This window comes from Cherax quadricarinatus, chromosome 52 (assembly GCF_038502225.1).
Source record: "Cherax quadricarinatus isolate ZL_2023a chromosome 52, ASM3850222v1, whole genome shotgun sequence".
NCBI classification, from domain to species: Eukaryota; Metazoa; Arthropoda; class Malacostraca; order Decapoda; family Parastacidae; genus Cherax; species Cherax quadricarinatus.
Window position 1 is genome coordinate 23,131,191 of NC_091343.1, and position 22,500 is coordinate 23,153,690.

The 22,500-nt window shown below is 43.3% G+C and overlaps 1 protein-coding gene across 30 annotated transcripts in view; it reads right to left on the bottom strand.

Annotated features, from left to right (window-relative positions):
* The window catches only part of LOC128696894 (voltage-dependent calcium channel subunit alpha-2/delta-3), a 346,629-nt gene that overhangs the window by 218,535 nt on the left and 105,594 nt on the right, over positions 1-22,500 (bottom strand). For all 30 annotated transcript variants that reach the window (XM_070096124.1, XM_070096153.1, XM_070096134.1 and 27 more), the window contains one exon: positions 18,049-18,130. In XM_070096124.1, coding sequence (XP_069952225.1) covers positions 18,049-18,130 — 82 coding nt within the window. The remainder of the gene's footprint in view (positions 1-18,048; positions 18,131-22,500) is intronic.

Here is a 22,500-nt window from a genome sequence, read left to right on the forward strand (position 1 = left end):
TGTGTGTGTGTGTGTGTGTGTGTGTGTGTGTGTGTGTGTGTGTGTGTGTGTGTGTGTGTGTGTGTGTGTGTGTGTGTGTGTGTGTGTGTGTGTGTGTGTGTGTGTGTGTGTGTGTGTGTGTGTGTGTGTGTGTGTGTGTGTGTGTGTGTGTGTGTGTGTGTGTGTGTGTGTGTGTGTGTGTGTGTGTGTGTGTGTGTGTGTGTGTGTGTGTGTGTGTGTGTGTGTGTGTGTGTGTGTGTGTGTGTGTGTGTGTGTGTGTGTGTGTGTGTGTGTGTGTGTGTGTGTGTGTGTGTGTGTGTGTGTGTGTGTGTGTGTGTGTGTGTGTGTGTGTGTGTGTGTGTGTGTGTGTGTGTGTGTGTGTGTGTGTGTGTGTGTGTGTGTGTGTGTGTGTGTGTGTGTATGTGTGTGTGTGTGTGTGTGTGTGTGTGTGTGTGTGTGTGTGTGTGTGTGTGTGTGTGTGTGTGTGTGTGTGTGTGTGTGTGTGTGTGTGTGTGTGTATGTGTGTGTGTGTGTGTGTGTGTGTGTGTGTGTATGTGTGTGTGTGTGTGTGTGTGTGTGTGTGTGTGTGTGTGTGTGTGTGTGTGTGTGTGTGTGTGTGTGTGTGTGTGTGTGTGTGTGTATGTGTGTGTGTGTGTGTGTGTGTGTGTGTGTGTGTGTGTGTGTGTGTGTGTGTGTGTGTGTGTGTGTGTGTGTGTGTGTGTGTGTGTGTGTGTGTGTGTGTGTGTGTGTGTGTGTGTGTGTGTGTGTGTGTGTGTGTGTGTGTGTGTGTGTGTGTGTGTGTGTGTGTGTGTGTGTGTGTGTGTGTCTGTGTGTGTGTGTGTGTGTGTGTGTGTGTGTGTGTGTGTGTGTGTGTGTGTGTGTGTGTGTGTGTGTGTGTGTGTGTGTGTGTGTGTGTGTGTGTGTGTGTGTGTGTATGTGTGTGTGTGTGTGTGTGTGTGTGTGTGTGTGTGTGTGTGTGTGTGTCTGTGTGTGTGTGTGTGTGTGTGTGTGTGTGTGTGTGTGTGTGTGTGTATGTGTGTGTGTGTGTGTGTGTGTGTGTGTGTGTGTGTGTGTGTGTGTGTGTGTGTGTGTGTGTGTGTGTGTGTGTGTGTGTGTGTGTGTGTGTGTATGTGTGTGTGTGTGTGTGTGTGTGTGTGTGTGTGTGTGTGTGTGTGTGTGTGTGTGTGTGTGTGTGTGTGTGTGTGTGTGTGTGTGTGTGTGTGTGTGTGTGTGTGTGTGTGTGTGTGTGTGTGTGTGTGTGTGTGTGTGTGTGTGTGTGTGTGTGTGTGTGTGTGTGTGTGTGTGTGTGTGTGTGTGTGTGTGTGTGTGTGTGTGTGTGTGTGTGTGTGTGTGTGTGTGTGTGTGTGTGTGTGTGTGTGTGTGTGTGTGTGTGTGTGTGTGTGTGTGTGTGTGTGTGTGTGTGTGTGTGTGTGTGTGTGTGTGTGTGTGTGTGTGTGTGTGTGTGTGTGTGTGTGTGTGTGTGTGTGTGTGTGTGTGTGTGTGTGTGTGTGTGTGTGTGTGTGTGTGTGTGTGTGTGTGTGTGTGTGTGTGTGTGTGTGTGTGTCTGTGTGTGTGTGTGTGTGTCTGTGTGTGTGTGTGTGTGTGTGTGTGTGTGTGTGTGTGTGTGTGTGTGTGTGTGTGTCTGTGTGTGTGTGTGTGTGTGTGTGTGTGTGTGTGTGTGTGTGTGTGTGTGTGTGTTGCGTTACTAGCAGAGTCAGTGTTGTGTGACTAACAGAGTCAGTGTTGTGTGACTAACACAGTGCTGTGTGACGTCGGTAAGCGTCACACAAGTCTTATTTCCTAGGAGAAAATTTATCGAAATCCTTATATCTGGGATTATTTGTCGTCCAGCAAGTCCTAAGGTAAGTTCTCTTTATATTAGATGTTAAATTCGGAATATATATTAAGTACATGGTAAAGGTCTTTGCATTCAAACTTTAAAGTAATGTGTGTAAGTTACCTTCCCTACTAATAGTTCTGAAATTTGTGGCGTCCATTATCCTAAAAGATTTTTGGGTAAGGTTCCTGGAGGCTGATGAGCTGCTCATTCTTCCCATCTAACTGGCTAGGAGAGTAGCACATCCATTTCCAGATTAGCGGACGGTGGGTCGAGCCTCCGCTACTCCTTGCGCTGATTGACCCGCATGAGTTCAACATCTCATCAAAATATTGTAAGATTAGCTACTGTAGCCTCGCTTACGGGCCGGTGTTAAGGGGTGATGTGCACCTCTGGAGATGTGCTGGGAGACGTGTTTTGGGAAGGTGTGTGAGGGTGATGTTGGAGTGTGAAGGAAGGTTTGTGAGGGAGGTGTGGAGGTGAAAAGCGTGAGGAGGGGCAAAAAGGTGAGGATGACGAGCCTAGACGAAATATAAGTTTACTACTTAAGTTGTGAAGAATTCTTTGAAATTACGTCCAGTAAGTGAATTTTTACTCTCTCTCCCTAGTTTTATTGACAAGCTATTTACAGGTTAAGGATTCTCTCTCTCTCTCTCTCTCTCTCTCTCTCTCTCTCTCTCTCTCTCTCTCTCTCTCTCTCTCAGATATATATATATATATATATATATATATATATATATATATATATATATATATATATATATATATATATATATATATATATATATATATATATATATATGTATCTTTTGTAGGTAGTAGGTTGGTAGACAGCAACCGCCCAGGGAGGTACTACCGTCCTGCCAGGTGAGTGTAAAACGAAAGCCTGTAATTGTTTTACATGATGGTAGGATTGCTGGTGTCTTTTGTCTGTCTCATAAATATGCAAGATTACAGGTACGTCTTGCTACTTCTACTTACACTTAGGTCACACTACACATACATGTACAAGCATATATATACACACCCCTCTGGGTTTTCTTCTATTTTCTTTCTAATTCTTGTTCTTGTTTATTTCCTCTTATCTCCATGGGGAAGTGGAACAGAATTCTTCCTCTGTAAGCCATGCGTGTCGTAAGAGGCGACTAAAATGCCGGGAGCAAGGGGCTAGTAACCCCTTCTCCTGTATATATTACTAAATTTAAAAGGAGAAACTTCAGTTTTTTCTTTTGGGCCACCCCGCCTCGGTGGGATACGGCTGGTACGTTGAAAGAAGAAGAATATGTATCTTTGGGGAATTTCCCACTTCATTACCATGTTTCATCATTTATTTATCACTTTTCTTCATCCTTCCCATCCCTCCATTCCGCACATCCCAAACTCTCCTCCCTCTTGCCTTCCCTCCCTCCCTCTTGCCTTCCCTCCCTCCCTCTTGCCTTCCCTCCCTCCCTCCCTTCCTTCCCTCCCCCACACATATAATTACTAGTCTGTCACCCCATTAAAGTACCATTTGGGTCTTCCGGTTCCCATTTAGCTATTCTGGAATGAGTGACTCTCGTCCCTCAGTCATGTGTAAATAAGGTCGTTAATTGGAAGTGATTCAGAAGCTACCCTGTCATCGTCTCCAGCGAATTTATTATAGGGAGAAGTCTGGGGAATTTGTCGAGCAACGGCAGGAGAGCGAGATTCAGGGAGTTGCTGGAGTGGGAGGGAGTCTTGGAGGTTTCTGGAGGAGTGGGAGGGAGTCTTGGAGGTTTCTGGAGGAGTGGGAGGGAGTCTTGGAGGTTTCTGGAGGAGTGGGAGGGAGTCTTGGAGGTTTCTGGAGGAGTGGGAAGGAGTCTTGAAGGTTTCTGGAGGAGTGGGAGGGAGTCTTGGAGGTTTCTGGAGGAGTGGGAGGGAGTCTTGGAGGTTTCTGGAGGAGTGGGAAGGAGTCTTGAAGGTTTCTGGAGGAGTGGGAGGGAGTCTTGGAGGTTTCTGGAGGAGTGGGAGGGAGTCTTGGAGGTTTCTGGAGGAGTGGGAGGGAGTCTTGGAGGTTTCTGGAGGAGTGGGAGGGAGTCTTGGAGGTTTCTGGAGGAGTGGGAAGGAGTCTTGAAGGTTTCTGGAGGAGTGGGAGGGAGTCTTGGAGGTTTCTGGAGGAGTGGGAGGGAGTCTTGAAGGTTTATGAAGGAGTGGCAGGGATTCTTGGAGGTTTCTGAGGGAATGGGAGGGATTCTTGGAGGTTTCTGGAGGAGTGGGAGAGATTTTTGGAGGTTTATGAAGGAGTGGGAGGGATTCTTGGAGGTTTCTGGGGGAGTGGGAGGGATTCTTGGAGGTTTATGAAGGAGTGGGAGGGATTATTGGTGGTTTATGAAGGAGTGGGAGGGATTCTTGGAGGTTTCTGAGGGAATGGGAGGGATTCTTGGAGGTTTCTGAAGGAGTGGGAGGGATTCTTGGAGGTTTCTGAGGGAATGGGAGGGATTCTTGGAGGTTTCTGGAGGAGTGGGAGGAATTCCTGGAGGTTTGTGAAGGAATGGAGGGGATTCTTGGAGATTTATGAAGGAGTGGAAGGGATTCATGGAGGTTTCTGAAGAAGTGCGAGGAATTCTTGGAGGTTCCTGAAGGAGTGGGAGGGATTCTTGAAGGTTTACGAAGGAGTGAGAGGGATTCTTGGAGGTTTATGAAGGGGTGTGAGGGATTCTTGGAGGATCTTGAAGGATTGGGAGGGATTCTTGGAGGATCCTGAAGGAGTGGAAGGGATTCTTGGAGGATCCTGAAGGAGTGGGAGGGATTCTTGGAGGTTTATTAAAAGGTATGAGGGATTCTATAAGATTCCATAAGTTCCTACATGACTGTGAATGAATTCGTGGAGTGTCTGTGGCAGTGTGCAGGTTTCTCACTGTTCCTTCACAGGAAACCTTCGTTCTTCCGGGGACACCAGAAATGCGTTCAAAAATGTCTGTACATCTAATAAATGACAACAACGTCGGCGTTTATCATTTTAAGTGACCATTGGAACGAGTTCAACCACTCTATGTACTGTGTGTGTGTGTGTGTGTGTGTGTGTGTGTGTGTGTGTGTGTGTGTGTGTGTGTGTGTGTGTGTGTGTGTGTGTGTGTGTGTGTGTGTGTGTGTGTGTGTTTGTGTGTGTGTGTGTGTGTGTGTGTGTGTGTGTGTGTGTGTGCACTCACCTAGTTGTACTTACCTAGTTGAGGTTGCAGGGGTCGAGTTCAAGCTCCTGGCCCCGCCTCTTAACTGGTCGCTACTAGGTCACTCTCCCTGAACCGTAAACTTTATCATACCTCTGCTTAAAGCTATGTATGGATCCTGCCTGCACTACATCGCTTCCAAACTATTCCACTTCCTGACTACTCTGTGGCTGAAGAAATACTTCCTAACATCCCTGTGATTCATCTGTGTCTTCAATTTCCAACTGTGTCCCCTTGTTGCTATGTCCCATCTCTGGAACATCCTGTCTTTGTCCACCTTGTCAATTCCTCTCATTATTTTATATGTCGTTATCATGTCCCCCCTATCTCTCCTGTCCTCCAGTGTCGTCAGGTTGATTTCCCTTAACCTCTCCTCGTAGGACATACCTCTTAGCTCTGGGACTAGTCTTGTTGCAAACCTTTGCACTTTCTCTAGTTTCTTTACATGCTTGGCTAGGTGTGAGTTCCAAACTGGTGCCGCATGCTCCAATATGGGCCTAACGTACACGGTGTACAGGGTCCTGAACGATTCCTTATTAAGATGTCGGAATGCTGTTCTGAGGTTTGCTAGGCGCCCATATGCTGCAGCAGTTATTTTGTTGATGTGTGTGTGTGTGTGTGTGTGTGTGTGTGTGTGTGTGAGTGTGTGTGTTTGTGTATACTCACATATTTGTACTAGCCGGTTTGTGGTTGCAGGGGTCTATTCATAGCTCCTGGCCCCTCCTCTTCGCTGGTCGCCACTAGGTCCACTCTCTCCCTGCTCCATGAGTTTTATCATACCTCTTCTTAAAGCTGTGTATGAGTTCTGACTCTACTACATCAAACTCCAGATTGTTCCGCTTCCTCTGTGTGTGTGTGTATGTGTGCACACACATACAAACACACACACACCGGGCCAGGAGCTGTTAATCGATTCCTGCAACCACAAATAGTTGAGTACACACATACACACACACACACATACACACACACACATACACACACACACACACACACACACACACACACACACACACACACACACACACACACACACACACACATACACACACACACACACACACACACACACACACACACACACACACACACACACACACACACACACACACACACACACACACACACACACACATACACAAGTCTGTTTTAGTTATCTATAAAATTGTTTCCCATAATTAAATATTCTCACACCATTAAATTGTACAAAAAGTACTAAAATTTTAGAAACTCGAAATACAATATGTTGGTCACGAAAATACAATATAATGGTTACGAAAATACAATATGGCGACCGCAAAATTCAACATGGCGCCTACAAGCTTATAAACGGTTCATTTACAAAAATCTAAGTTAATCTAACTTAACCTAGAACAACGAATGTTAGTTTTTTGTTCTTGTTTCTCTTGTTTTTTTGCGACAGCTAAAATCGGAAAGAAATCGGACTGTAATACGTGTCGTAATATACGTAATGGGAAGAACGTGTGAATGTTTGGGCTTCGTGAGGGTGTAAGAGAGGGTTAGGGAAAACAGAGGAAGGGGGAAGGTAAGGGAGAGTGAAAGAAATGGGAGAGTGAGAGGGAAAAGTAGCAGGAAGAAAGTAAGGTAGATGAAAGCATTAGAATGTAAGGGAGGTGAATGAAGCAGAGAAGATGAGGAAGAGAGATTGATAGAGAGAGAGAGAGAGAGAGAGAGAGAGAGAGAGAGAGAGAGAGAGAGAGAGAGAGAGAGAGAGAGAGAGAGAGAGAGAGAGAGAGAGAGAGAGAAATAAGATAAAACAAAGTTGGCTTAGCGGAGAGAGATGGAGGGTGAAAGGGAGTGAGATGGGGAAGGGATGGTGTAGGGAGGGAGAAGACTGAGGGAGTTCGGAAGGAAAATTAAGAAACAGAGAAAATAATTGAAATTAAAGGGAAAAAAGTGATGGGAATGGAATATGAAGAGAGATTTAAGAGAGAGAGAGAGAGAGAGAGAGAGAGAGAGAGAGAGAGAGAGAGAGAGAGAGAGAGAGAGAGAGAGAGAGAGAGAGAGAGAGAGAGAGAGAGAGATCAGAGAGCAGAGAAAGAGGACCATCTCCTCGTAACAGCGTCAGAGAAGAAAGAGTTTGCGTCATAAGTGGTGTACAATGTGTCGTCTTCTGGCCTGACCTCGGAGCACCAGCACCAAGTACCACACAATGCCTAAGAGTGCCACACAGTGCCTAAGAGAGCTACACAGTGTCTAAGAGTGCCATAGAGTGTCTAAGAGTGTCACAAATGCCAAAGAGTGCCACACAGTGTCTAAGAATGACACACAGTGCCTAAGAAAGCTGCACAGTGTCTAAGAGTGCCACAGAGTGTCTAAGAGTGTTACACAATGCCTAAGAGTGCCACACAGTGTCTAAGAATGACACACAGTGCCTAAGAGTGTCACATAAAGCCTAAGAGTGCCACACAGTGCCTAAGAATGCCACACAGTGCCTAAGAGTGCCACACAGTCCTTAAGAGTGTCACACAATGCCTAAGAATGCCACACAGTACCTCAAAGTGCCACACAATGCCTGAGAGTGCCACACAGTGAATTAGAATGCCACACAGTGCCTAAGAGTGCCACACAATGCCTAAGAATGCCACACAGTGCCTAAGAATGCCACACAATGCTTAAGAGTGTCACACAATGCCTAAGAATGCCACACAGTGTCTAAGAGTGCCACACAATGCCTAAGAATGCCACACAGTGCTTAAGAATGCCACACAGTGCCTAAGAGTGCCACACAATGCCTAAGAATGCCACACAGTGCTTAAGAATGCCACACAGTGTCTAAGAGTGTCACACAGTGTCTAAAAGTCCCATAGAGTGCCTGAGGTTGCCACAGAGTCACACAGACTTCCACAGTATCACAGAGTGCCACATACTGCAAAAATACAGATTAGCGCAGCAATTTGTGTGTGAAAACTAGCCTTACTTTGATGCCCACTGAGATTAAATTATAAACTACAAAAAAGATATTCGAAGATATAGCAAAATATTTTACAGAGAATATGATAAATAAGCTTCTAAGACTGAGAAAAAAACACTTCAAATGTATCTAAGTATAGATATTTCCGCTAAGAGTTACTTATTATAATTTTCCAGGTTTCTGTTAGTGCTATGATTTCTGGATTCTCAGAATGTGCTGATGCTATTAGTTCGTGTTGTTTCCATAACTAGCTCTGGATGGCTTGGAAAAAATGTTGATGTTCTATTGTTTTTTACTTTGTCGACCTTCATGGTACACGACTATACAGTTCTGAAGACGGTTATGAATTTAGATGTTCATGTAAGATACAGTCACCCTTCTTTCTCTTCCTCTCTGTTTTTTCTACCCTTCACTTCCTTCTCATCTCCTTCTTTCTCTCTCTCTCTCTCTCCTCTCCCTTTATTCCCAAGGCCGGTTTAAACGGCACGGATATTAATTATCCGGCTTCCAGTTGCACTTCCCTGGCCGGCTTTGCCTTCCACTGGTAAGCGAAGGATAAAAAATATTAAATCGTCCGTTTCTCTACGTTTTCCTGCTTGAGTTTATATCTTCGCCTCCATCAGCTGCTGGGTTGTGGAAGAGGCAGCGTACGTACGGTGCGTAACCTGAGGTGCAGAGTGCAACAGCGGCTGTGTTCGGATGATGTGGGAGTGGGTGGTGTAGGGAGGGGGGAGCGGGTTGTTCGAAACGCGAAGCTGAAGTCAGGGATTCGGGCAAAGGTTGGGACGATGGCTGCGTCACAGACTGCAGAAGCCACACTAACGTTTTAGGGCCGGTAGTGCGTGCGCACCCGCACGCCCTCACTCCCACTCACACGCCAGCACGCCCACTTTTACGCCCACACGCCCGCTTACACGGCAGCACGCCCACTTACACGCAATCACGCCAACTTATACGCCCGCACGCTCAAACGTAAGCATGCCTACACGCTCTCAAGCCTGCACGCCCGCACGCACCCGCACGCACCCGCACGCACCCGCACGCACCCGCACGCACCCGCACGCACCCGCACGCACCCACTTGCCCTAAAACGACCACCTCCATGCATACCACCACGCACATGCTAGGAAATTCACATACACGCACATATGTATAAATACACGTACATGGCTTGACAGACCCACATTAAATTATACAGAAAGAGTCGTATCATAATGCGTCTATACACCGCACAAGGAATTGTAAGGCAGTTAACATGTTGTGTACACTGTTGCTAATAACGCAGAAGAGGGTCAAGAAAATACTTGAAGGTTTCTAAGTTAGTTGGATTTGAAACCTGTCGACTACACGATGGTCATGAAGGCTGCATGTCACCTGCTCACCGTAAATGATCGATTAATTCTATGGTGTGTGTGTGTGTGTACTCACCTAGTTGTACTCACCTAGTTGTACTCACCTAGTTGTACTCACCTAGTTGTACTCACCTAGTTGTACTCACCTAGTTGTACTCACCTAGTTGAGGTTGCAGGGGTCGAGTCCAAGCTCCTGGCCCCGCCTCTTCACTGGTCGCTACTAGGTCACTCTCCCTGAACCATGAGCTTTATCGTACCTCTGCTTAAAGCTATGTATGGATCCTGCCTCCACTACATCGCTTCCCAAACTATTCCACTTCCTGACTACTCTGTGGCTGAAGAAATACTTCCTAACATCACTTTGATTCATCTGTGTCTTCAGCTTCCAACTGTGTCCCCGTGTTGCTGTGTCCAGTCTCTGGAACATCCTGTCTTTGTCCACCTTGTCAACTCCTCTCAGTATTTTGTAAGTCGTTATCATGTCCCCCCTATCTCTCCTGTCCTCCAGTGTCGTCAGGTTGATTTCCCTTAACCTCTCCTCATAGGACATACCTCTTAACTCTGGGACTAGTCTTGTTGCAAACCTTTGCACTTTCTCTAGTTTCTTTACGTGCTTGGCTAGGTGTGGGTTCCAAACTGGTGCCGCATACTCCAATATGGGCCTAACGTACACGTTGTACAGGGTCCTGAACGATTCCTTATTAAGATGTCGGAATGCTGTTCTGAGGTTTGCTAGGCGCCCATATGCTGCAGCAGTTATTGTGTGTGTGTGTGTCTGTCTGTCTGTCTGTCTGTGTCTGTCTGTCTGTCTGTCTGTCTCTGTCTGTTTAAGTGTGCAAAAAGCCATTATTTACTATAATTCACCACAACCCACCATAGCCCACCTCTAGGCTGGAATACTGCTGTACATTAACATCTCCATTCCAAGCAGGTGAAATTGCAGATCTAAACAGTGTACAGAGAACCTTTACTGCACATATAAGTTTCATCAAACACCTCAACTACTGGGAACGCTTGGAAGCACTTGACTTGTACTCTCTGGAACGCAGGCGAAAGAGATATATTATAATCTACACTTGGAAAATCCTAGAAGAAATAGTCTCGAATCTGCACACAGAAATCACTCCCTACTAAAGTAAAAGACTGGGTAGGCGGTGCACAATACCCCCAATGAAAAGTAGGGGCACCATTGGTACAGTTAGAGAAAACACAGTAAGTGTCCGGGGCCCAAGACTGTTCAACAGCCTCCCAGCATGCATAAGGGGAAATACCAGTAGACCCCTGGTTGCCTTCAAGAGAGAGCTGGACTGATACTTTTAAAGTCGGTGCCGGATCAGCCGGGCTGTGGTTCGTCCGATGGACTATGTGCGGCCAGCAGTAACAGCCTGGTTAATCAAGCCTTGATCCACCGGGAGGCCTGGTCGTCGACTGGGCCGCGGAGGCGTTGATCTCTGGAATACCCTCCAGGTAGACTCCAGGTAACCCACCGTAGCCCGCCACAACCCACCATAACCCACCACAACCCACCACCACCCACCACCACCCACCACAACCCATCACAACCCACTACAACCCACCACAACCCACCACAACCCACCACAACCCACCACAACCCACCACAACCCACCACAACCCACCACAACCCACCACAACCCACCACAACCCACCACAACCCACCACAAATCACCACAACCCACCACAACCCACCACAACCCACCACAATCCACCACAACCCACCACAACCCACCACAACCCACCACAACCCACCACAACCCACCACAACTCACCACAACCCACCACAACCCACCACAACCCTACACAAATCACCAAAACCCACCACAACCCACCACAACCCACTACAACCCACCACAACCCACCACAAATCACCACAACCCACCACAACCCACCACAACCCACCACAACTCACCACAACCCACCACAACCCCCACACCCCACCACAACCCACCACAACCCACCACAACCCACCACAACCCACCACAACTCACCACAACCCACCACATCCCATTACAACTCACCACAACCCTCCACAAATCACCACAACCCACCACAACCCACCACAACCCACCAAAACCCACCACAACTCACCACAAGCCACCACAACCCACCACAACCCAACACAACCCACCACAACCCACCACAACCCACCACAACCCAACACAACCCACCACAACCCGCCACAGCCCACCGTAATCCACAACAACAGACAACACACTCTAAGAAGCAGATTTCCTCTCGCCATGATTTCGAAGGAATTTTTATGGCATTTCCTCTTAATGGAATAGAAGACCGGCGAATAGTGGTGGTGGTGGTGGTGGTGGTGGTGGTATTGGTGGTGGTAGTAGTAGTGGTGGTGGTGGTTGTAGTAGTGGCCATGGTGGTGGTAGTAGTGGTGGTGGTATTAGTAGTGGTGGTGGTAGTGGTGGTTGTTGTAGTAGTGGTGGTGGTGTTGCTGGTGGTAGTGATAGTGGTTGTGGTATTGGTGGTGGTAGTAGTGGTGGTAGTTGTAGTAGTGGTGGTGGTGGTGGTGGTAGTAGTGGTAGTGGTGGTAGTGGTGGTGGTGGGTGTAGTAGTGGTGGTGGTGTTGCTGGTGGTAGTGATGGTGGTTGTGGTGGTGGTGGTAATGGTGGTAGTAGTGGTAGTGGTTGTAGTACTGGTGGTGGTGGTGGTGGTAGTGGTGGTAGTAGTGGTAGTGGTGGTAGTAGTGGTGATGATGGCAGTACAGACACTGCAGATAGAACGCAGACAATGTACATCCCATCTTAAAAAATCCAAATAACCTCATTCCTTGAATGCTTTCTACCATAACTCCACCCAGGCACTCCAACAGCACCTTCAGTCCCAAAGGCCTTTCTTCTCCACTTACTCCCTTCCTCTAACCACCTCACACATGCCTGCAGGCTGCTCAAGCCCCTTCCACTCAAAACCTCTTTCACACCTTCCTTCAAACCCTTACAATGAAAATCTAATGCACCTTCCTGTTTCATAACTAGCTAACCACTGGTTCGAACCCCACCCGTTTCCAAGGCTCCATCACCATCCTAAAGTAATCAATATCCACATATCAAAATCACTATCTCGCGAACACTATAAAATAGTGTATATAATATCTGAGATTTCACAAAATACAAAAAAAAATAATTGCAAAAAAAACACAGTCGGTGAAAACCACGAAGAAAATAAAAAGACATTGAAAAGAAAAATATTATTTTGGCAATAAAAGAGTCACTGAGGAAAACATCAAGGATCTTATTTACTCGCTGGAAAATGAAGTGAACTGGAAAAATAATGAACTTTTAATCAGTTCAGTTTTTCCTGTAAGTATATTTCTGAACACTCAATTATCACAGTGGGGAAAATAGTGAGTGAGAGAGAGAGATAGAGAGAGAGAGTGAGAGAGAGAGAGAGAGTGAGAGAGAGAAAGAGAGAGAGAGAGAGAGAAGAGGGGGAAGGGAAAGGAAAGAAAAAGATGGTTGAAGAAAAAGAGGAGGGTGTGATGGTCGTAGAGAAGGAAGGAAGAATACAAGAAGTTTAACCTAACCCCCCTCCCTCCATCTCTCCCTCCATCCCTCCCTCCATCCCTCCCTCCATCCCTCCCTCCATCTCTCCCTCCATCCCTCCCTCCATCCCTCCCTCCATCCCTCCCTCCATCCCATCCTCCATCCCTCCCTCCATCCTCCCTCCCTCCCTCCATCCATCCCTCCCTCCATCCCTCCCTCCATCCTCTCTCTATCCCTCCTCCATCCTCCCTCCTCCATCCATCCCTCCCTCCTCCCATCTCTCGCCAGGGCAACATGTCTGTTAATTAAAACTTTGAGAGAGGACATACTTAATTTGACTCTCACGAGACACATCAGTTCAATACCCGTACTTAACTGACCTTATGTCCGTAGAGAGAGAGAGAGAGAGAGAGAGAGAGAGAGAGAAGATTATCAGCCTCTCTCAATTCTTCTTCCAGGTTATTGCACTTTTTTGACACCTTGCCATTATTCGCATCATTTTATCCTATGATTATCTTCTTCTACGTCCTTATCGTGTCTCTCCTGATCCTATATAAGTATCTTCTACATCCTTATCATATTCTCCCTCATCCTGTATAAGCATCTTTGAAACCCTTATTATATCTTTCATGATCCTGTATGATTATCTTGTACGTCCTTATCATATTTTCCCTCATCCTATACAAGTATCTTCTACGCCCTTATCATATCTCTCCTGATCCTGCATTGAAAAATATTCTTTAAGGAAGAATAAAAATTGTGTTCAGTGAAAGTGCATCTTAATGTATACAAACTGTTGAACGAACGTAATGTAATCACTTGCACATTAAGCACGCTAAGTAATTACAATATGTATAGAATTACATTAATCAAGAGGTCATTACATTAAACGTGCATTATACAGCCTTACTGACCCACCTTGAAGGCGTGTGTTCAAAGTTGAGCAGAAATAAATGAATCTCTGTCACGCAGCGTTCAACGATTGATGAGGTTGAACCCTCAGTGAGTCTTCTCTCTTTCTCTCTCTTTCTCTCTCTCTCTCTCTCTCTCTCTCTCTCTCTCTCTCTCTCTCTCTCTCTCTCTCTCTCTCTCTCTCTCTCTCTCTCTCTCTCTTCAACCTATAATCCCTTTCCCAACCCACGTGTCTACAGTATGGCTTCGTCTGTAAGTGCACACAACCCACGCACACGCTATGGATATGGCTTGCTGTGCGTGTGTTCGTGGGTGTGTGTGGGTGTGTGTATTCACCTATTTGTGCGTAGGTGTGTATGTGTGTGTTTCTGTAGGTGTGTGTGTGGGTGGGTGTATGTGTTTAAACACCGTAGGAAGACATGAAAAGCTCCATTCATCACACACTGAAGCTTACATTCATCACACACTGAAGCTTACATTCATCACACACTAAAGCTTACATTCATCACACACTAAAGCTTACATTCATCACACACTGAAGCTTACATTCATCACACACTAAAGCCATTCATCACACACTAAAGCTTACATTCATCACACACTAAAGCTACATTCATCACACACTGAAGCTTACATTCATCACACACTGAAGCTTACATTCATCACACACTGAAGCTTACATTCATCACACACTAAAGCTTACATTCATCACACACTGAAGCTTACATTCATCACACACTAAAGCTTACATTCATCACACACTAAAGCTTACATTCATCACACACTGAAGCTTACATTCATCACACACTGAAGCTTACATTCATCACACACTAAAGCTTACATTCATCACACACTAAAGCTTACATTCATCACACACTGAAGCTTACATTCATCACACACTAAAGCTTACATTCATCACACACTAAAGCTTACATTCATCACACACTAAAGCTTACATTCATCACACACTGAAGCTTACATTCATCACACACTGAAGCTTACATTCATCACACACTGAAGCTTACATTCATCACACACTAAAGCTTACATTCATCACACACTGAAGCTTACATTCATCACACACTAAAGCTTACATTCATCACACACTAAAGCTTACATTCATCACACACTGAAGCTTACATTCATCACACACTGAAGCTTACATTCATCACACACTAAAGCTTACATTCATCACACACTAAAGCTTACATTCATCACACACTGAAGCTTACATTCATCACACACTAAAGCTTACATTCATCACACACTAAAGCACATTCATCACACACTAAAGCTACATTCATCACACACTGAAGCTACATTCATCACACACTAAAGCTTACATTCATCACACACTAAAGCTTATATTCATCACACACTGAAGCTTACATTCATCACACACTAAAGCTACATTCATCACACACTAAAGCTACATTCATCACACACTAAAGCTACATTCATCACACACTGAAGCTTACATTCATCACACACTAAAGCTACATTCATCACACACTGAAGCTTACATTCATCACACACTAAAGCTTACATTCATCACACACTAAAGCTTACATTCATCACACACTGAAGCTTACATTCATCACACACTAAAGCTTACATTCATCACACACTAAAGCTTACATTCATCACACACTGAAGCTTACATTCATCACACACTAAAGCTTACATTCATCACACACTAAAGCTTACATTCATCACACACTAAAGCTTACATTCATCACACACTGAAGCTTACATTCATCACACACTAAAGCTTACATTCATCACACACTAAAGCTTACATTCATCACACACTAAAGCTTACATTCATCACACACTGAAGCTTACATTCATCACACACTAAAGCTTACATTCATCACACACTGAAGCTTACATTCATCACACACTAAAGCTTACATTCATCACACACTAAAGCTTACATTCATCACACACTGAAGCTTACATTCATCACACACTAAAGCTTATATTCATCACACACTAAAGCTTACATTCATCACACACTGAAGCTTACATTCATTACACACTAAAGCTTACATTCATCACACACTAAAGCTTACATTCATCACACACTAAAGCTTACATTCATCACACACTGAAGCTTACATTCATCACACACTGAAGCTTACATTCATCACACACTAAAGCTTACATTCATCACACACTAAAGCTTACATTCATCACACACTGAAGCTTACATTCATCACACACTAAAGCTTACATTCATCACACACTAAAGCTACATTCATCACACACTAAAGCTACATTCATCACACACTAAAGCTTACATTCATCACACACTAAAGCTTACATTCATCACACACTGAAGCTTACATTCATCACACACTAAAGCTTACATTCATCACACACTAAAGCTTACATTCATCACACACTGAAGCTTACATTCATCACACACTAAAGCTTATATTCATCACACACTAAAGCTTACATTCATCACACACTGAAGCTTACATTCATCACACACTAAAGCTTTCATTCATCACACACTAAAGCTTACATTCATCACATTTCAAAGCTTACATTCATCACACACTGAAGCTTACATTCATCGCAAACTGAAGCTTACATTCATCACACACTGAAGCTTACATTCATCACACACTAAAGCTTACATTCATCACACACTGAAGCTTACATTCATCACACACTAAAGCTTACATTCATCACACTGAAGCTTACATTCATCACACTGAAGCTTATATTCATCACACACTGAAGCTTGCATTCATCACACACTGAAGCTTACATTCATCACACACTAAAGCTTACATTCATCACAAACTGAAGCTTACGTTCATCACACACTGAAGCTTACATTCATCACACACTAAAGCTTACATTCATCACACTGAAGCTTACATTCATCACACTGAAGCTTATATTCATCACACACTGAAGCTTGCATTCATCACACACTGAAGCTTACATTCATCACACACTAAAGCTTACATTCATCACACACTGAAGCTTGCATTCATCACACACTGAAGCTTACATTCATCACACACTAAAGCTTACATTCATCACACACTGAAGCTTACATTCATCACACACTAAAGCTTACATTCATCACACACTGAAGCTTACATTCATCACACACTAAAGCTTACATTCATCACACACTGAAGCTTACATTCATCACACACTAAAGCTTACAATCATCACACACTAAAGCTTACATTCATCACACACTAAAGCTTACATTCATCACACAATAAAGCTTACATTCATCACACACTAAAGCTTACAATCATCACACACTAAAGCTTACATTCATCACACACTAAAGCTTACAATCATCACACACTGAAGCTTACATTCATCACACACTGAAGCTTACATTCATCACACACTAAAGCTTACATTCATCACACACTAAAGCTTACATTCATCACACACTGAGGCTTACATTCATCACACACTAAAGCTTACATTCATCACACACTGAAGCTTACATTCATCACACACTAAAGCTTACATTCATCACACACTGAAGCTTACATTCATCACACACTAAAGCTTACATTCATCACACACTAAAGCTTACATTCATCACACACTGAAGCTTACATTCATCACACACTAAAGCTTACATTCATCACACACTGAAGCTTACATTCATCACACACTAAAGCTTACAATCATCACACACTAAAGCTTACATTCATCACACACTAAAGCTTACATTCATCACACACTGAAGCTTACATTCATCACACACTAAAGCTTACAATCATCACACACTAAAGCTTATACTCATTAGATTACCTGGTCAATTAGCGTTTAAGACCTATCTACTTCACGAGGTCAACAGGTTACAATCTGTCCGCCACCAGCCAAGAATACTCTAATCCCAAATATACACCTATGGGAACTAATACAGGTTCTCAGATATACACCTCCACCTGACGTTGCACTGTAGCTCTCAGCATACACACGCCCACACAGGTGTATATTCAATAGGATATACAAAGGGACTATACGACAGACGTGATAATAGGGAGTCAACTCTACGGACTTCACAACCCTGGTTTCACTATCTCATGACAATAATTTAATTAAGATGAGACTAAAATCAACATGAACAGCATGATGAACAATCACTTTATTAAATAATAATAATAATAATAATAATAATAATAATAATAATAATAATAATAATAATAATAATAATAATAATAATAATAATAATAATTATTATTATTATTATTATTATTATTATTATTATTATTATTATTATTATTATTATTATATTACACGTCTTCCCATAAAGGGTTGAACACTGTATACTCACAGTTTTTATGTCGGCGTACTGGGAGAAAGCATTTGACAAGTGATAAATGTGGTTTCCGATCTTCTTCGCCCAGAATTCGACCCTGGAAGAAGAGAAAATAATGTCACATGGACGAAATATAGTACAGTTATTCAGCTGAAAGAACGCAGTAGTACTAGTGAACATTTATGGAAGAAGACGAAGTTATTTGAAACAAATGAATTTCAGAATTAAGTTCATATAAGCCAGATCACAGGGTGTTCTAAATTGATGGACTCTATTTGTAATATATACTGCTTTGAAACTGGGTTAATCAATTTAAAACACCCTACAACGACTGGGACAGATCCATAATTTACCCCATAGTTCGCAGAGGAAAGTTTATAAGACACTTCGATCCTTCCTGGATCATTATCAGGTCGTTTCCAAGACTTCATAAAGGTCCAAGAGGGACCGAAATGCCGCTTTGTGAATGGTCGCTTAAATGTGGGTGAAGTGTGGACCGGACAAAATGTTAGAGATCTCAGTGAAATATTCAGCTCCAATATTTTCCAGACCTCCCATCTGAGCCAACAGCCAGGGATGAGCTATTAAACCACAAGACTGGCAGTCATCGGGAATCCAGATATAATTTCTCGATAAACATTAATACTGATCACTATATATATATATATATATATATATATATATATATATATATATATATATATATATATATATATATATATATATATATATATATATATATATATATATATATATAATTGTAGGTAGTAGGTTGGTAGACAGCAACCGGCCAGGGAGGTACTACCGTCCTGCCAAGTGAGTGTGAAACGAAAGCCTGTAATTGTTTTACATGATGGTAGGATTGCTGGTGTCTTTTGTTTGTCTCATAAACATGCAATATTACAGGTACGACTTGCTACTTCTACTTACACTTAGGTCACACTACACATACATGTACAAACATATATATACACACCCCTCTGGGATATTCTTCTATTTTCTTTCTAGTTCTTGTTCTTGTTTATTTCCTCTTATCTCCATGGGGAAGTGGAACAAAATTCTTCCTCCGTAAGTCAGGCGTGTTGTAAGAGGCGACTAAAATGCCGGGAGTAAGGGGCTAGTAACCCCTTCTCCTGTATATATTACTGAATTTAAAAAGAGTAACTTTGGTTTTTTTTGGGGGGGTCACCCTGCCTCGGTGGGATACGGCCGGTTTGCTGGAAGAAGAATATATATATATATATATATATATATATATATATATATATATATATATATATATATATATATATATATATATATATATATATATATATTTTATACAAACACTGATCTCTGGCTGAAGGAGACTCGAACCTACGAACCTTAGGACAAGGTACGCAGTGCTTTACCAGTCTACCCACACTGGACCAATACTTGACTGTAGCATGCGCTACACGTTTTGATCAAGGCAGCCAGCTTTCAGGAGAAGGCTTACAGCTTTTCATCTCATCCCTGAATGCATCAGCCTTACTAGAGATTTGAACATATTATTTATATATATATATATATATATATATATATATATATATATATATATATATATATATATATATATATATATATATATATATATATATATGTATTTTATATATATATATATATATATATATATATATATATATATATATATATATATATATATATATATATATATATATATATATATAATATACATATTTAAGATTAAATGTATATGTGAATTATGTAAATAGATATTTGTATGAAGTATCGGAGAGACAGAGAGAGAGAGACAGAGAGAGACAGACAGAGAGTTCAGGATACAGCTGGTTGAGACTTTATTACCAGAATTCTTAAAAAGCCAGTACCGCCTAAAACAACTGTTCTGCCATCTCGGTAAACCAAATACAGGAAAGAATTCTTCTTCTTTCTCCTCCTCCTCCTCCTTCTCCTCCTCCTCCTCCTCCTCCTCCTCCTCCTCCTCCTCCTCCTTCTCCTCCTCCCCCTCCTCCTCCTCCCCCTACCACTCCTTTATTCCTGCACCTCTTCCTCTTTTTTCCGTCTCTGCTTCTGTTTTGCCTCCACATTTTATTGTTTAGATTGATCCTCTTTCTTCTTCTCCTTCTCCTTCTACTCCTTCTCCTCCTCTTCCTCCTCTTCTTCCTCTTCCTCCTCCTTCTCTTGCTTTATGAAGGCACATCAGTGTTTTGCGTGTCGAGTTGCAACTTGTTGGAGGATCACTCAAGGCTTTGTTGTGTGTGTGTGTGTGTGTGTGTGTGTGTGTGTGTGTGTGTGTGTGTGTGTGTGTGTGTGTGTGTGCGCACCTGCGTCACATCTCTCAATCACTCCAACAAAAGCAGATAATTATTTCTCCAGCACACAAAAATAACCCCCCATCACGCTTCAACAACAGCCTCACACAACAGCCTCACACAACAGCCTCACACAACAGCCTCACACAACAGCCTCACACAACAGCCTCACACAACAGCCTCACACAACAACCTCACACAACAGCCTCACACAACAGCCTCACACAACAGCCTCACACAACACCCTCACACAACACCCTCACACAACAGCCTCACACAACAGCCTCACACAACAGCCTCACACAACAGCCTCACACAACAGCCTCACACAACAGCCTCACACAACAGCCTCACACAACAGCCTCACACAACAGCCTCACACAACAGCCTCACACAACAGTCTCACACAACAGCCTCACACAACAGCCTCACACAACAGCCTCACACAACAGCCTCACACAACAGCCTCACACAACAGCCTCACACAACAGCCTCACACAACAGCCTCACACAACAGCCTCACACAACAGCTTCACACAACAGCCTCACACAACAGCCTCACACAACAGCCTCACACAACAGCCTCACACAACAGCCTCACACAACAGCCTCACACAACAGCCTCACACAACAGCCTCACACAACAGCCTCACACAACAGCCTCACACAACAGCCTCACACAACAGCCTCACACAACAGCCTCACACAACAGCCTCACACAACAGCCTCACACAACAGCCTCACACAACAGCCTCACCCAACAGCCTCACACAACAGCCTCACACATGCTCACAACTCACAACTCAAACAATAACGAAATAAAAAAAACGTGATTTTCAGCCGATGAAAAAAATATATAAAAAATAGGCTGACTGAATATTTATCCAACTAGTCCATATAACCAGTCAGCTTGATTATGTGATGGTGTTTACGTCTTGAAAAGTAAGCCAAGTCTGCAAGTTGCAACTCAAAAGTCTAATTTCTTAATTATTGTCAGATAGGGCATTGAGATGCAATAATGCAACATTAATTTCGTTTGTCAAATTTAAAACGCATACCCAGCTTGAGACATGGGTACGAGGGATGGGGGTGGTAGATATTGAAGGGAAGGGAAAGGAAGGGACTGCAAAAGTTTGGTCGATGATGGATAAGGTGAAATATAAGAGAGATAGTTAAAGAGACGTGATAAACAGGGAAGAGAAGAAGATGGGGAGATTAATTTGTGAAGGAAATAAGAATAGAGAGGAATGGGACTACGAGAGAGGAATGGGACTATGAAAGAGGAATGGGACTACGAGAAAGGAATAGGACTACGTGGGAGTAATGGGACTGAAATAGCTTCACTGGCCATGGGCACAAGAGGATGGTGTGTCGATAACACACGAATATTTTGATTTCTTGGGAAGGGGTAACTAATACAAAATAATTTGACGTCTGGGGTAATATTAGAAAATAATTTGTGTAGGATGAAGTAATATACAGGATTTTCACGTTTCTTTGAAGATATTTTAAACTTGTCTGTGGGGAAATATATAATTTTCTGATGTCTGGGGTTACTATATCAAAATAATTTTAATAATTCAATAATTAAATTATTTAATTATTTATACAATTTATATGCTGAGAGTTTATTTTTAATCCTAATTTTTGGTATTAAATAATTCTTGTCTGGTGGTGACAAGGTTACGAGCAGCCTTAATGACCCTCATGTAGTGGATAGGCTTTAAACCCCATTAACCAAGCAACCAGCAAAATAATTTGGGAAGAGATGAATGATGGAAGGTGAACAGTCACAAGGTGATGAGAGGAAGGTTGAGACTCCAGGTTGAACTTCGATCTGTGAGTGCATACCATGGCGGAAAGAGGCAGTGTAATTGGTGTAAATTGGCAAATAAAACACATGTGCAATACGTATATTTATTGATGAATAAGACATGTGCAATCCAAATGTCTTCAAGAAATTTCGCCGACCGGTGGCTTTTCCAGTTCATTACAGATATTACAGTGGAAGATAAGGTGATCAGTCCCTAGGCACTGATGGGTGTTCACTCCCTTAGCCTTGACCAGTCTGAAGCAGAGGCAAGACGATGAACACAAGTACCGGAGCCAGGGGAAAGACGCAGCAGTTGGAGACACCGTCACAGGTGGGCAGTAC